Source organism: Fringilla coelebs (assembly GCF_963513975.1).
Source record: "Fringilla coelebs genome assembly, chromosome: 7".
NCBI lineage: Eukaryota > Metazoa > Chordata > Aves > Passeriformes > Fringillidae > Fringilla > Fringilla coelebs.
In genome coordinates, this window is record NC_140035.1 from 8703088 (window position 1) to 8718578 (window position 15491).

Consider the following 15491-nt stretch of genomic DNA (forward strand, 5'->3'; position numbering starts at 1 on the left):
ATAAAAATACCCCGTTACTGCCGCCGTTTCTCGGGTCCCTGGGGTATTTTCTCGAGCGGCAGTATGTCCTCGCAAATAGAGGCGTCGGGGAGCGGGCGGGGAGCGTCTCCGTCGGCACTGGGAGGCACGACGGACAGGAACCGGCCCCGCTGCCAGCACAGCCCTTCCCCACACCCCACCCGCGCCGAGGAAGAGCAGCGCCCGTGGTACCCCGGCAGCACCGGAGGGGCCGGGGAGACGTCGGGGCTGCCTTTACCTCTGGTCTGACCCCGATGAGAAGAAAAAAAAGAAAAAAAAAAAAAAAAAAAAAAAAAAAAGAAACCAAAGGGAAAAAAATCACCGTAAAGTGCCCTGGCCCGCCTATACCCCCGCATCTCCCTGCAGCAGCGGCTCCTTCCCGTACTTGAACCGAGCCCTGCGGCAGAGCGCGGAGGCAAAGCGGGGCTGCTCCCAGTGTCCGCCCCCGCGACCCCGCGGAGCCCCCACGGCTGCACCACCGGCACCGGCACCGGCACCGGCACCAGCCCGGCCGAGGCCCGCAGCGCCCCGGGTTCCGCAGCCCTTGCCTCCTCAACCCCCACGACGGCTCTGCTGCTGCCGCAGCTACCAAAGTTTTTATTCGCATCTTCGTTATCTCCAAACTGATCAAGTGGCCAAAAACAAACAAGAAAAGTCTTTAATGTAAGAGTTGCTCACCTGATGCAGTAAAGATCAGTTCTCAGAGCAAAGGACTTCTACTTCCAGCAAAATCTGGTTCCCCGACTTACTCAGCCGGAAGAGCGAGCACCATTAGCTGCTTTACATAGACTTTTTAAAGTCTGTGTCAAAGCCATTTCATGTAGAGCATAAAGATGCACCTTGCGCGCTTCTGTCAACAGCCAGCCCGAGGCTGGGGCTCGGGTGCTACGTGTCCAACTCCCCAAGAGAAGAAAAGTTAAGATTTTTCTTTTTACTCAACATTTATTACCTTTTCTCAAAGTTTCAGCCCTTGGCCATTCGACAAATTTTTTTAAAACGGTTTTAGATTTAAAAGGAAACCGTTTGAGTTGTGGTTTGATCCGATCGCCGCTCTGCGTTTATTTCTTGTAAGACAAAATAAAAGTTACATCGAACCGGTTCGCCGACAAGAAGTCGGAGCCCAGGGGCTGAGAGGTGCTCTGGGCCGTGCTCCCCGCTCCAGGACCCTCTCCGGGCGCGGAGGGAGCTCCTCGCAGGGACCGCCCGCCGCCTCCCCCTGGGACTCCACCGGCGGCTTCGGACGCGGCTGAGCGGCACAGGGGCGGGAGGGTGACCGGGGCAAGGCCGGTCCCTACAGCCCCCACAGCCGCGACCGACTCCGGACAAATGATCGACGGGCAGAGCTCCTACCTCCGCTCAGTCACTTGCTAGCGCTGCCTCGGACCTTACCCGACGGGGAGGGAGAGGTGGGTGCTTGGCAATATTCACTGTAAACCACTGTGGTATTCACTCGCTTAATTCCGGCGTGGCCTCGACCACAGCAGGGAAGCACGGAGGGAGCCAGGGGCCGGGGCCGGACCCCTGACCTCCTACCCTCGGCACAGCCGTCCGGCTCCCAGAGCCCTTCGGCGGGGTGGACGCGGCGCTCCGTGCCCGGGTGAAGCGCATCTGCCCCCGGCCGGAGGCGAGGCGAGAGCCCCCCGCACCCACGGCCCTCCAAGCAGAGGGGAGGGGAGCGAAGCTCTCTTGTAAAGCTCCCAGCCGTCGGAACCCGCAAGATAAACATCATTAGAAATCATTGTAATTGGGATTGTGAAATCTGACCTCTGACCCTCCGGGCTACGTGTCACAACCGTGTCTGCTTTGATTCCTCGAAAGGCGGCACAAAGGAACAAGTTCCGTGACAGGAGGCAGCGGGATCTGCGCCCCGGCCGGAGGGGACCGACGGGGGGGACCACGCGTGGCCTTTCCCTCCTCCCCCGTGCCTCATTTGAATATGCAAATCAGCAGGTCGCCGGGCCGCGCCCTCCTGGGGGGTGGTCGTCGGGCCAGGGCCGGGGGCCTGGAACGATTGTGCCCGATTCAAGGGGTGCCTTGGACGGAAAAACAAGCGTCGCTGCGTCCTTCCGCCAGCGGAGGGAAGGCGGGGGTGCTGGGGGGTGTCTGTTGGGTGTTGACTGATATCCACATCCCAGAAAGGCGCGGCTGCCTCCCGAGAGCCGGGGTGTGGGGGAACAGACCCCCGAGGCACGCAGGAAGGAGGGGGAGGGTAGCGCTTTGCCTCCAGGCTTTTCCGCCTGGGCTAGCGGGTGCTCTTCCTGGCATTTGGGCTCCTCACCCGTCCCACCCGTCCGTCCAGCCCTCAGCATTCCTCCCCGGCCGGGGGCCCGGTGCGTGTCCCTCGCCTCCCCCCGCCGCTCCGCGCACACCTGGTCCCTTCTCTACGGGGAGGATGTTGCGCCTTCTGCTCTTATTTCTCAGCTCGGGCTGGTGCTGAGCCCCGGGTGAAGGTCTTCCCCGCCATTCCCGCCGGCCTGTTTGCCCTCGGCACCCACAGCGGACCAAGGTCACTCGTGGAGCCAGCGAGGACAGACCTGGACCGATTCACCAATATGCCCCAATATGCCCCACTCAGCTGCTCTCCATGAGAAATCCTAAAAGCGTAATTACATTAAAAAGTCTGATTCGTTTAAATAATCCTCTTTAGGCTTCCTTTCATCTGCCCTATATTTCCCCCGTCGGCTTTATTCCTGACTTGTCCAGCTCAACTGAGTCTGGTTGGACAACCCGCGGCTGAGGAAACTCTTCTTCATCTTCCTCCTCCTCTGGAACCCCCAAGCCTTCGGGCAACCCCAGCGCCCCGGAGCCGGCTCCCGGCTGCAGGTAGGCAGCAGGTCCCGGGGTCTGGCGGCGGGGGGAACGGCAGGAGGGGCCGGCAGCCCTGCTCGACCCACGCCGAGAGCCAGCCTGAGCATCACCCGTGTTCCGCGGACAGGGGGAGCCAAGCTGGTCGGTGCCCTCTACCCTCGGCAGGTCCGGGCCAGATCCGGCCCGGGAATGCTCTTGGGGAGGATCGTTACTCGATTTTTAAGGAGAAATGCCATTTTTCGCCTGTACAGCTCCAGGGGAGTGCGAGACGGCGTGTATGGCAAAGGCAGAGGATTGAACTGAGACTGGAGCGGGCGGGAGTAGGGGAGCAATCTCCCTGTGTCCCCCCGACAGCAGCAAGTGAAGGGGGGCCTCGGGGGGAGTCTGAATGCAGCCCCCGAACTCTGCAGCTGCCTCGCCGTTCCGGACTCTCGCCAACCACTTTCCCCGCGGGCGGTGGAACTCGCACTTTGAAGGACGGCTTTATTTTCCTCAGTGCGGAAGATTTGAGTTCACGTTCCAATCCCATCGAAAAAAAAAAAAAAAAAAGAGAGAGAGAGAGAAAGAAATACACAACTTTAGATGGCGCTGTACAACATTTATTTAAGCCCTCCGAGTATTCCCGGCTCCTCGGCCTGCAGAGAGAAGAGCCCTCGGCGGGCAGAGGCGGGCTGGGCTGGGCGGGGATGGGGTGGGATACGCTGGGGTAGGTTGGAGTGGGATGAGGTGTAGGAGGGGTCCTGCCCCACCGACAACGGGCACGGAAGGCAGGGGTCTCTCTCCCCAGCCTGCGCCTCCATCCTCGGACGGTGATAGCAAACCGCAGCCCTAAGCAGGAAAAGTTAAAAAGCACGAAAATGGCAGCAGCCATCATCCCCACTGCTACCCTTCTCAAACAGACCGAAAACCCCTAATGCCTCCAACGGGACGAGGAGGGGGGAGCTGCCAGCTACGCCGATCGAGAGTGCTGCTGCTTGCCCCCTTCCTCCCCCGCGGTCCCACTGACCTGGGCATGGCCTCGGCATCGCCCCATCCTCCGGGGAGATGCAGGAGAAAGGGTCCATCCCCCCGGTTCCAGCTCTGCTCGCTTGTCCTCTTCGCCCTGCCGGCCGCGGGCCTAGGCAGGGATAGAGAGGAGCAGAAAGAGGAGAAAGAAAGCCGACAGACAGCCTCGTGAAGGGGAACAGGCGGCTCTCCACCCGCCTCGGTGCCCGGTTCCATCAGGGTCAGTGAGGAGAGGAATCCCGTCGCCTGCCCTCGGCTCAGCCCCACGCAAAGCCCGCGTGGGCTCAGGCCCGGCGGTCCTCGACGGCTCGAGGACAAGGCCGTGGGCACGGCCCGGTCCCGGCCCGTCCGTGTCCCCCGGCCGGCGGCCGAGAGAGCCGAGCCCGGACTGGGCACGGCCGGCTTTTAACCGGGGCGGGTGGGAAAGCGGAGCGGGGCCGCAGCCGGGAGCTCCGCCGTGCCGCCGGCCTCCGCCACCCCGCGCGTCCCACGGCAAATGCAAACCCGAGCCTTGCAAGGGGGAGCGGAGGGCAGGGACCGGCGCCGGGAGCGCTCCCGGAGCGGTGGCGCAGCGCCCGGCGCCGAGTGCCGATCGCTCCGGTGCGAGCCTCGGGAGAGGTCCTCGCTGGAAAGAGCGTGGGAGCAGATCCTCTCGGAGAGAGGCAAGGAGCTGTCAGACAAATATCTTTCCAACACATCCCGAAGCCCTAATTATCCAGACAATTTCAGGCAATTTTTCAGTGGGAACTTGTATTACCATTACTATGAGGTGGTTTAAATTTCTGGTTAAAAAGGGAGATGCGGGAGGTGAAGCACGACCGCAATTGCCAAAGAAAATTAATCATTTTCAAAGGGTAGAAAAATTAAAAATAATTTTTAAAAAATCGAAGGTCTAAGGGTTTTGGACAAGGGATGAGTAGTTCAAAAATTGCTGCACCTATCGAAAGCAAAACCTAAATATGCCACCAAAATGGCACTATGTACACAGTGTATGGTGTATGTATATATACATTTATTTATTATATTTTTATGTATATATATATATGCAAACATCCATACACTAAAATAAAGAATTACAGCCAGCCTGGATCCTGAACACAGTCTACACTTTATTTCAGACTACAGATTTCTGAACATAATAAAATCTTTGGCTTGTAGCGGCGGGTTCAGTCTCGCAGTCTGTGGATCAGAATTTTTTTTCCTCGGGAAAAAAAAAGAGAGAGAGAGAGAGAGACAGAAATTCACACATACACACAAAAAAAAAATAAAATAAGATCAAACGACAGATGAGAAAAGTCCGACATTTACTGTAAAACAGGAGCAACGGACATGGGGGGGGGGAGAAAAAAAAGAAAGCAAACAAAACGAACAAACGAACAAAAGAAAGGAGAAACAGAGAGAAGGGAAGAGAGAAACTGTCCAGCAAATAGAGATCGCTACACATATTTCTTACCTGAAATTAAATATATACAAGGTCATATGCTGTTTGGCTATATAGAGATAATTTTTCTTAAGTGTTCATATTTATTTTTTTTCTTAATCGGAGTCCTTATACTATGGATAGACAATAGATCTGCTTTTAAATCGCACCTGTCCGCCTCCCGGCCGGCGGGCCGGCGCCGCGGCGCAGGGCTGGGCTGGGGCCGCCCGCCTCACTCGCTCTCCTCTTTGTCCTGCACCGTGGTGGTGGAGTGGTTGTAGAGTCCCTGGGCCATGAGGTGCAGCGCCAGCCCGTTCTTAATGCCCGTCGCCTTCTTGATTTTAGCCCGTTTGTTCTGGAACCAGATCTTGATCTGGGACTCGTTGAGGCTGAGCTCCTGGGCCAGGCTCTGCCGCCGCTGCTCCGTGATGTACCGGTTCGCCTGGAACTCCGCCTTCAGCCGCTGCAGCTGCTCGGCCGTGAACGCCGTCCGCGGCCGCTTGTCCTCCTTCTCCGTCTTCTTCTTCTTCAGCTTCCTGGTGCGGGGGCCTGCGGGCAGGGCACACACACGCCGCTGGGCAGGGCCGCGCCGCCGACCGACCGACCGACCGCCCGCCCGACAGACCGACCGCCGCCCCCGCCCCGCCGGCCGAGGAAAAATGGCCGACGGGTGAATTTGTGCTGGTCCCGTGTGTCCCCCCCCCAGCCCCCCAACCCCGGCACCGCCGCCCCGGCACGGCGGAGGGAAGGATGGGGAAGGAACGGGGAGGCCGGGCCGAGCGCGCCCGCGCATCACCCGGCGCCCCGGCCCCGCCGAGCCGGCCGCGCGGGCGAGGGGAGCGGAGCCCCGCTCGCCCCCCGTCCCGGCACACGTCGGGGCGCCGCTCCGCCCGCCCTGCAGGGCCGAACCGCCCTCCTGCATGGCCCGGGACCGGGGCCTGCCAGCCGGGCAGCGATTCCGCCAGGCAGCGCGGGGACCGAAGGTTCCCGCTGCCAGGCACCGGGGAGCGGCCGCCAGCAGCAGCCTGGCAGAAGGCTGCCCTGGTCTCCTTTCGGGGGAAAACGACACTCTCCGCAAAGCCAGCCCAGTCCTGGGGGGCCCTTCTCCGCCGCCACCCCGGAGCCCCGCCGCCACCGCCCGGGTCACCTGGGCTCTCCGGCGGCCGATCCTGCCGGGGACCTACGGCCCCGCTTGCAGCTCCCTCCGCGAAGCCCAGCCAAAAGCAGAGCCCCGCTGCTCCACACCCAGGCCGCAAAGGGGCCAGCTGAAGTGCAACACAGCTCGCCGGGGAAGCCACCGGGTCCCGGGGCGCATCCTGAGGGCAGCGCCTGGCCGAGGAGGGGTACCCCCGGTCCTCTGCCCGCCGGCCTGGCCAGGCCACAGGGAAGAGGAGCGGGGAGGGAACCGTGAAGAATGGGATCTACGAAAATTCCCCGACAGCTGCCGGGCTCGGCGGGCGGTCCCAGGCCCGCAGCCCCCCGCCAGCAGCAGCCGGAGCCGAAGCCGGCGAGGCCTCCCTGCCGCCGAGTAGGCCGAAAGCTCTTCTCCCGGCGCAGCTTTCCCCCGGAACGGGGGGATTCCCCACGGCTCGGCAGCGGCTGTTGGCGGGGAGAGAGACGAGGCCCGGTGGGGAGAGGGACGGGGCCCAGCGGGATTCTCCCGGGCTGGACCGGCGGGGGGTGGAGGGCGCGGGGAGGGAATTGCAGAGTCCCGGCACCTTGCAGCGGGGTGCCGGCGCCTCCGACCGCCGCAGCCCGCTCGTCCCCGGAGCCGAGAGAAGCAGTCGGGGCCGGCGGGCAGCTACGAGCACAACAAAGAGAGCGGCCGAGCCCAGCCAGCCTCCCCTCGCCCTTCTCCCCTCCGGGTTGCAGCGAGCAGGGGAGGAGGACATGCAGAAATGATCCTTTGCCCGAAGAAAGGACAGGAAAGGAAATGAAGGCGCAAGTGCAGAACGCCGGGCGCTCGGTGGCCCTGGGAATCGGCAACACAAGACCCGCGGCCGGGCCGGCCGGGAGCGAGGCCGTGCCGTCTGACAGCTCTATCACCCCATCAATCAGCCCAGTCAATCAAAGAGGCTTTTCTGAGTTTGAAGTCGCTGGACGTGTCAATAACGGGGGATGGAGACGGCTCGGCCGCACTGACGGCCGGCGAGGAGCACCAGGCCGGGCAGTGCGGAGCGGGGCCGGGGCCAGGCAGCGCCGCCTTCCCCGCGCACTGGAGCGGCCCCGGGCCGGCACAAGGGAGCCCAGCCCTGCCCCGCGCCGCGCTGCCCGATCCCTGGCTGCCGGCATGGGGGAACCCCATCTCCTCATCTCGGCTTCTTAAAAAAAAAAAAGGCAATTTAAACCAAAAAGTAACGGTGATAAATAAAGGGGTGCCTGAGGGCACCTGGGAAATGTAAAGTCGTAGAAGGGGCGGCAAAACAGGGCCGGGAGGGCCGAGGCGGCGGCTCCCACGGGGACGACCTCGGGCAGAGGCATAACCCCACCCCGGAGCTGGGCCCCGAACGCAGCTCGGAGCACCGGCTCCGGCGGCAGTGCGCGGCCTAAGGGCCTGCCTGACTCGCTGCAGAGGCCCGGCTAAACAGCCTCTCCGCCACCTTCGATAAAGCCCTTTTTCCTTCGCCTCCAAGAAAACACTACCTCCTCCCCCCGCACCGCCAGCACCCCCTCAACATGTGCCTCGGGTCTTCGCCGCCTCGCTCCTCCAGCAGCAACCAGGAAAAATAAATTAAAACAAAATAAGGGGAGAAAAAGCCTCAGAACAAGGGAGCGGCCGACCCCGCTGCCTTTTTCTCGCAACGCTCTCACCCCGCGCGGCCGCGCCGCGGAACACCCGGGGCTGCGGCAGGCGGGGCGGGCGGGGGCGCGGGAAGGGGTCGCTCCCGCCGGCTCTTCGCATCGAACCGCTGCCGAATCGGGGCCCGGCGTCACATTCAAATTTGGGAGACTCGGAGGAGGAAGGAGGGGTGGTGGCGGTGGGGGGGACGCGTTTCCTCTCGCCCCGGGTGACCCAGGCCGCCCTCCCCCCCACGCGAGGTCCTCAACAAGCCGGGAGCCAAAGCCAAGGGGGGAAGAGGGAAAGGAGGGGGGCGGGGGGGGCGACCTTGTCACGATTTAACAGCTCCCAGATGCGCCGCGGTTCCTTACCCGAGGACGGTCTGTCTGAATACCTAGTGCAGTAGACCCAGGCAGGCCACACCAGCGGCTGTTGCGAGTCGGGCTTTATAACAGGTCCTCCATTATTAGAGCCCATGAGGAGGATGGCGGGGCTGCCGTGCTCCCCGTACTTCGCCGGGTGAGTCTCGCCCCCGTCGGCGGGGGGCTTGGCCGCCCCCGACGCCGCCGCCGCCGCTGCTGCCGCGGCGGGACCGGCTTTGGCGGCGGCGGCGGGCGGCGGCGGCGGCGCGGAGCCGTCGGGACGGCAGTTCGAGTCCGGGCAGAGGAGGGCGGGCGGGTTGGGCGGCCGGGCCAGCAGCGGGTTGACGTTTTCTCTACCTGAGCTCTGCCCCCGATCTCCGTCCCGCTCCCGGCTGCCTCCTCCTCCTCCTCCGCCGCCGGCCGGCGCGGGCGGCTCCTTCTTGCAGCCGAAGTCCGGCCTCAGGATGTTGTCGATGAAAAAGTTGGTGGTGCGGTGGGGCGGCGGCGGGGGCGGCGGCGGTGGCGGCGGGTGGCGGCGGCGGGGCAGGGGCAGGGGGCAGGGCGCGGTGGGGGAGGCGGGCGCGGGGCTGGGGGACACGGGCACGCTCTCGCCATCGCTGCCGCTGCCGCTGCTCGCCGGGCCGGGCGCCGCGTCTCGGTGGCCGTGCCCCTCCGGCGGCTCTTCCATGCTCAGTCCCCGCCACGGAGATCGCTGCCTCTTTTCCCCCCACCCACCCACTTTACGCCCACCCCACTTTGACGGTGGGTGGCGGGGTGGAAAAGGGGGAGGAAAAATTAAAAAAAAAAAAAAAAAGAAAAATTAAAAAAAGAGAAAAATATTAAAATCCACTTGTTGGGCTGGAGCTGAGATTTTTTTTTCTCTCCCTCTCACGGATGGATCCAAAACCTGGGAGATACTGGAGGGCTTCTCTCCCCCTTCTCCCGATCAGCTTATATTTCCACCACCAAAAGAAAAAAAAAAAAAAAAAAAAAATCACACCAAAAAAAAAAAAGCCAAAAAGGTGTGCGGCTGCACCACGGCCCCCCCAAAAAACCCGCCCCCCGAAAACCCGTCACGATCTGCCCATTGCCCTGCCGCCGCCGCCGCGGCGGCTCCGCGCTGCCCCGCTGTCACGCTCCGCTCTGCCCACGCCGCGGGCTGCCGGAGCCCGTCCCCGCCAGCCCGGTGCTGCGCCGCCCGCGCCCGCTTAGGGTTCTTTTTTTAATTCTCTTTTTTTTTCCCTTCTCCGTTTTTTTTTTTTTTTTTTTAAAAAAAAAAAAAAAGCCAAATCTCTGACAGCGCCGGTCCGTGCACCAAACTCTCCCTAAAAAATCCCTCAGCCACACTTTTTTCACTCGCACCGGAAGCACGTGAGGTGGCCCCGCACGTGGGGGCGGCCAATGGCGCGGCGCCGCCGCCGCTGACACCCCGCGCCGCGCCCAATGGGCGCCCGCCGGGCCGCCGCCATAAATACCGCGTGGGGACCGGACGGGGCGGACGGCACCGGGCGGGACGGGGCGGGCGGCGGCGGCAGCGCCGCGACGGGGCGGGGGCAGCGCGCCGCGCCCACGCGCGGGAACCGGGACCCCCCCCCCTCCTCCCCGGCCCCCAACCAGCCCCGTAAACAACAACTTCCAGCCACGCCGTGTCCTCCACGGGTGGCGGGGATTCGGTCATCGGCCGCTTTGCTGTTGTCCCAGGGATAATAAACACCCCTTCTTGCAAATCTGTGCGCTTTTCCCTCTTTTTTTTTTTTTTTCTTTGCTTTTTTTTTTTTTTCTTTTCTTTTTTGCTTTCTATGCTCCCGTGGCGGCGTTGGGCAGCGCGGGGAGATGGCGAGCCGGGTAGAGGCTCCCTGGAATCGAACCTTTTTTGTTTGGAGGAATAAAAATTACAGTAATAATAATAACAATAAATAGCAATAAAGACAGGAGGCACTGCCGGGACGAGCTGGTCTTACGGCCGAAGCCTCTCTCTCTGGTTTGTTCCTTTACTGGGTTCGGGGTTTTTTTCCGAATACGAAGCAGATCAGCTCCGGCTCACAGCTGAACTCGTATAATGTTTCCTCGTCTGTTTTTTGATGTTTGCTTGTTTGGTTGGTTGGTTTCGGTTTGTTGCTTTTTTTCCCCCTGGTATTCTTGTTTGGTTTTGTTTTGGTTTTTTCTGCCCGGCAGGGAACGAGCACTTCGGGACATGTGTTGAGGCAGACGGAAAATTTAAGGATTTTAAGGGATGGGAAGAAAAAGCCTCTTTTTCAGGATTGATGCAGCTGTCTAAAAATGAATTTACAGAAAATAATTAAAAATACCGTGGTCCCAGTTCTGGTTTTGCCGGACTGCTGGGGCCGCGGCCGAGCGCCGCTGAGGGCGGCTCTGCCGCAGCCGGTGTCTGCTGCCCGGCTCCCGGCCGCGAGAGCCGAGTCGCTGCGACAAGGGCAGTGTTGGCGCTCACACGGAGAAGCATTGCAGATGGGGGTCCCGCGACACCCCCATTTTACACAGCGGAGAAGCTCTGGCCGGGCTGCGTGCCCGGAGCAACGGCGCTTCCCGGCCGGTCTCCGGCACCTGCTCCGCCTGGAGCCGCTCTCCTGCCCGCGGCCGAGTCCCGGAGCTGCGGGAAGGGCAATTCTGGGGTTTTTCTCATTCTGACGTAACCGAAACCCCCCCGTTTACCCCCTCCCCAAAGCGGCGGCCGGGTGGCGGTGGGTCCGAGGGGCCGCGGGGCCCCGCGCACCGCTCCGCGCCTCTCCGCGGGGCCGGGCCGCGTCACGTGCCGCCGCCTATGTATCCTATATGTACAAGGGTGCGGGCTCAAAATACACCTATAGTTCTGTCTCTGTGTGTGTCCGCACCTCGGCCGACCGAGCTGCGGTGCCGGCGGCAGCGAGGCTCCTCCGCCTCGCCCCGCCGTGCTGCACCGGCTGGGTGCTCTTTCCTCCCCGGGAGCAGCCCCGGAGAAGCGGCCCGGCCCGTGGCTTCGCTTTCAGGAGGCGACCGGCACCGGCAATCGAAGGAGACATCTCTGGGTGTCCGTCAGCTGCTCCCCGGGTGCCCGGGAGGCGTGTGTGTGCCCGCACCTCCGAGGCACGTTCGGTTATTTTCTGTACCGGAGAAACATTACCGAATTGTTACCTCCAGCCACACAATAATCCCCTAAAATAATAGCTGGCAGAACACAATCAGCCCTGGAATCAAGAGCTTCATCCGCAATTAAATGAATGTTAAACCCCCCCTGCATTCACAATATCATATCATTTACTCGCACCGAAATTGGGTTTATTTATATTTAAGTTAGCAAAATTGAAATCTTTATCCCAAAAGCGAGCGTGGGTACTTAATTAAATTCTAATTAGGACACTATCAATATCCCATTTAGCCACGTAGCCTTTGTGAGCCGCGGTCCCTTTCAGAGCTGTAAATGGGGGCTCGCTGCCTTATCTCTCCTGCAAGAGACGCCTTGAGAAGGGCTGCAAAAGATAATTTATAGGTTTTAATTACTCTTCATTCCGCCTGATCAGCTTGGCGTTCATCACAGGACGGCGAATAAAACCTGGTCAAAAGCACTGTCACTATTCCCTGGCAAGACGCTTAATCAAAGTAAGCAGGGCCATATTACACGCTGCGAGCTTCTTCACGTAATTTCCCAGCTGCTGATAAAGCTAGTTGAATAATGCTGCAGTCCTTCGGAGACACCATTTACAGAAATGACTTTATTGACGGCTTAACGTCGGTAATTCATTTTACCTTTCATGTATTGGGAGCCCGGATTTGTTACAGTAATAGGATGATAAATGTCCTGGCGGCCCTATAGCTTTTATTATTGAATACAATACACACACCCATCCTTAAATGTTCCAAAATTGGGTAACAAAAGGGAGAGAGAGAGAAATCGAAGCCTTTAACTATTTAATTTGCCTTCCTGAGCATGCCCGGGGGGGAAGTGTGTCTATGTGCATGTGTGTGTGTGTGTGTGTATGTACATGTGTGTGTAGGGAGGGGGATTATTTCATCTGGAGTCCTCCCTTCTTCTAGAAACTGTTCTGGATAGTAAAGGCTTCTGTATAAATTGAGTAGGTTTGTGTACGGAGGGGGTGGGGGATAGGCTGGATGAATGAGGAGGGGTTAAAGGAAAAGACGATGTATATTTCCAGGCTGGATATTTTTTCCATTACGACCCTTCCTATCTAAATAGATAAATATTACTCCCCGGCTCTCAGGTAGTTACAGTAATCGGGGTAATATGTCTACACACGGTGGCTTAAGGATGGAAGCTTTAAACAATCCCTTTTTAGGAAAAAGTTCCGTCTGTAACTTGTGGGTGCCGCTGTGTTTCGGGGCGCCCGTCGGGGGGCCCGGTCCCGCGGAGCCCCGTTCGCCCCCGAGCTGCCGTCGCGGGGGGGCCGCTCCCGCGGAGCCGTCGGCTCGTCCAGAGGGGCCGGGGCACCGAGGGCTCCCCGAACGTGCTGCGGGCCCGGGGCCGTGCTCTGCTGCCCCGCGCAAGTGCCGCGGTGCCGTCTGAGTCTCTTGCAGGTTGGTGTTCCCAGCGGCTCTCGGCGCTGGGGCTGGGGTCAGCCATCCCGGCTTGGGGCGGGAGACGATCCGTTCCGGGGGGCGGAGTGCAGCCGAGGGCGGCGGGGCCGGGGAGCGGGGCCGGGACGCCCGGTGCCCGCCGTCGGGCTGTGCGGAGGGGGCCGCGCTGCTCCGCGCACGATGCCAGCCCGCGGCCCCCGCAGTCTCTTCGGAAACCGGGCGGAATAATTTCACCGATTTCGTTGTATCTGCTTTTATTTTGTTGTTGGCTTTTTTTTTTTTTCTTTTCTTCTCTTCTTCTCTTTTTCTTCTTTTTGAGGAAGGCCGCCAAAGGAAGGAAGTTTTAAAATTGAAAATAAAAATAAAGTTAGAATTAAATCAGAAATCCTTTGCATTTTTGTTTTCTCGGCGCCCTTATAGGAAGGAGGAAGTATAGAAACGTGGTTAATATACGCTGTGGTAATCCTATTTCTACGTCTAGATCAGATCTCATTGGGGCCTTTGCTGAAGGACATAAATGAGTTGTTCTAATACAATAGATTTCATCCTTCCTACAGGGACTGGCTGACCAGAGGTTTTGTTAAAAGTGAATACGAATAGATTTCTGCTACAAGTGCAGCATTATTATTATGAGCTGTAAGGTCAGACTATACATTCCGGGTCCCCAAAGCCTATAGACCCTGGGAAAGGCGCGGGATATACCACGTCATTGTACCTGACAGTCTCTTCAATAGACTAATTCAATTATCGCTTGGGGATTCAGTCTTCATTGAAAGCAATAATAGCGGTGTAATTCGTTGGTAAATAGGTATTGGAGGCAGCTCCGCTCGAAACTTTTTTCGGGGCGCAGGTTTATGTCTCTGAGACTCAAAATCTCTCCTGGTAGCAACGCGGGGAGTCGGGGGAGAGGAAGGGAGGTTTTTTATGAAAAGGAGGGCTGGGCTGCGGGGAGAGCTCGGCGCGGCCGGCCGGAGCTGCAGCCCCGCACCCCGGCCCGGGCGGGCAGCACGGCCGCCCCGCTCCCCCGAGATGCTCCCGGGGAGCCGGGGATGTTGTGCCATGGTGTCCTGGTGGAGAGTTATGAATCAATTACCATCCAGGACCACCCCCACCCCAGCAATGCAGCCCCGCTCTCGAGTCACGGGGAACTGTAGTAAAGATTTAATTTTATTTACTTCATTGTCTGTCCTCCCTTCCCAAGTGGGATGGTGCCGAAAACACCCACCAGAAGTTTCTGAGGGGAGAAGATAAAACTATCTTTCTTATTCTTAGCGATATTATTGGTTTGTTTCTTTCCCTACAAGAAAACACAAAAGGGGGGAAAAAAGAAAAGAACGAAAAGATAAGACCAAAGAGTAAAGAAAAAGAGGAAATGAAAGTGAAAAGAAAAAGGAAAATAATGAAAAATTTATCAGGAAAAGGGAAAAAATCAAACAAAAAATAAGAAAAGAAAAGAAAAGAAAAGAAAAGAAAAGAAAAGAAAAGAAAAGAAAAGAAAAGAAAAGAAAAGAAAAGAAAAGAAAAGAAAAGAAAAGAAAAGAAAAGAAAAGAAAAGAAAAGAAAAGAAAAGAAAAGAAAAGAAAAGAAAAGGTAGAAAAGAAAAGATAGAAAAAATAAGAAGGTACATTAAAAAGGAGAAAAATAGAATGAAAATTAAGAAAATAAGCAAAAGAGTGGAAAAAGAAAGGAAACAAAAGGGAAAAAAAGATAAAATAAGAGGGAAAAGAAAGAAAATAAGAGAAGAGAAAAAGAGAAAATAAGAGAAAAGGAGAAAATAAGAGAAAAGGAGAAAAGACGAGAGAAGAGAAGAGAAGAGAAGAGAAGAGAAGAGAAGAGAAGAGAAGAGAAGAGAAGAGAAGAGAAGAGAAGAGAAGAGAAGAGAAGAGAAGAGAAGAGAAGAGAAGGAAAGCAAAAGGAAGAAAAGAAAAGAAAAGAAGAAAAGAAAAGAAAAGAAAAGAAAAGAAAAGAAAAGAAAAGAAAAGAAAAGAAAAGAAAAGAAAAGAAAAGAAAAGAAAAGAAAAGAAAAGAAAAGAAAAGAAAAGAAAAGAAAAGAAAAGAAAAGAAAAGAAAAGAAAAGAAAAGAAAAGAAAAGAAAAGAAAAGAAAAGAAAAGAAAAGAAAAGAAAAGAAAAGAAAAGAAAAGAAAAGAAAAGAAAAGAAAAGAAAAGAAAAGAAAAGAAAAGAAAAGAAAAGAAAAAAGAAAAGCTCGATGCTTTCCAGTGGCCTGGCTGCAAACCGCTTCCCATTTGCTTCTCAAGCCCCCTCCCGCCTCCCACCCACATCTGCAGCCCACCCTACCTCGCTGAGAGCTGCACAAGTCACCTGGATCGGCTGTCTTAAAAAGTCCCAGCTCCCGGAGATGTTCCTCGCTAGCTGGCCGGGGGAGGATCCGCGGAGGGCAGCGGCATCCTCTCGCCCGGCGAGCAGCTCCGGCGGCTTCCTCCGGCCCCGGCTGCTCCCTGACAATCTGGTTTAAGTTATTGTGGATGTTTCTGAGCGCTGCTTTACTCCACTTCGGGACAGATACCCCTATCCCTTCGCTAAAGACGTTCCCAATAGGGGCTGAAAGT

At 57.7% G+C, this 15491-nt stretch overlaps 1 protein-coding gene across 1 annotated transcript; it reads right to left on the reverse strand.

Annotated features, from left to right (window-relative positions):
- Positions 1-5483: 5483 nt before the first annotated feature.
- EN1 (engrailed homeobox 1) lies at positions 5484-10307 on the reverse strand (the record flags this gene model as incomplete). Its single annotated transcript, XM_084209363.1, has 2 exons — positions 8402-10307; positions 5484-5800 (listed from the first exon to the last, which is right to left on the reverse strand). The coding sequence occupies exons 1-2, from the start codon at positions 9078-9080 to the stop codon at positions 5484-5486; spliced, it is 996 nt and encodes a 331-aa protein (XP_084065489.1). The 5' UTR covers positions 9081-10307.
- Positions 10308-15491: the final 5184 nt, after the last annotated feature.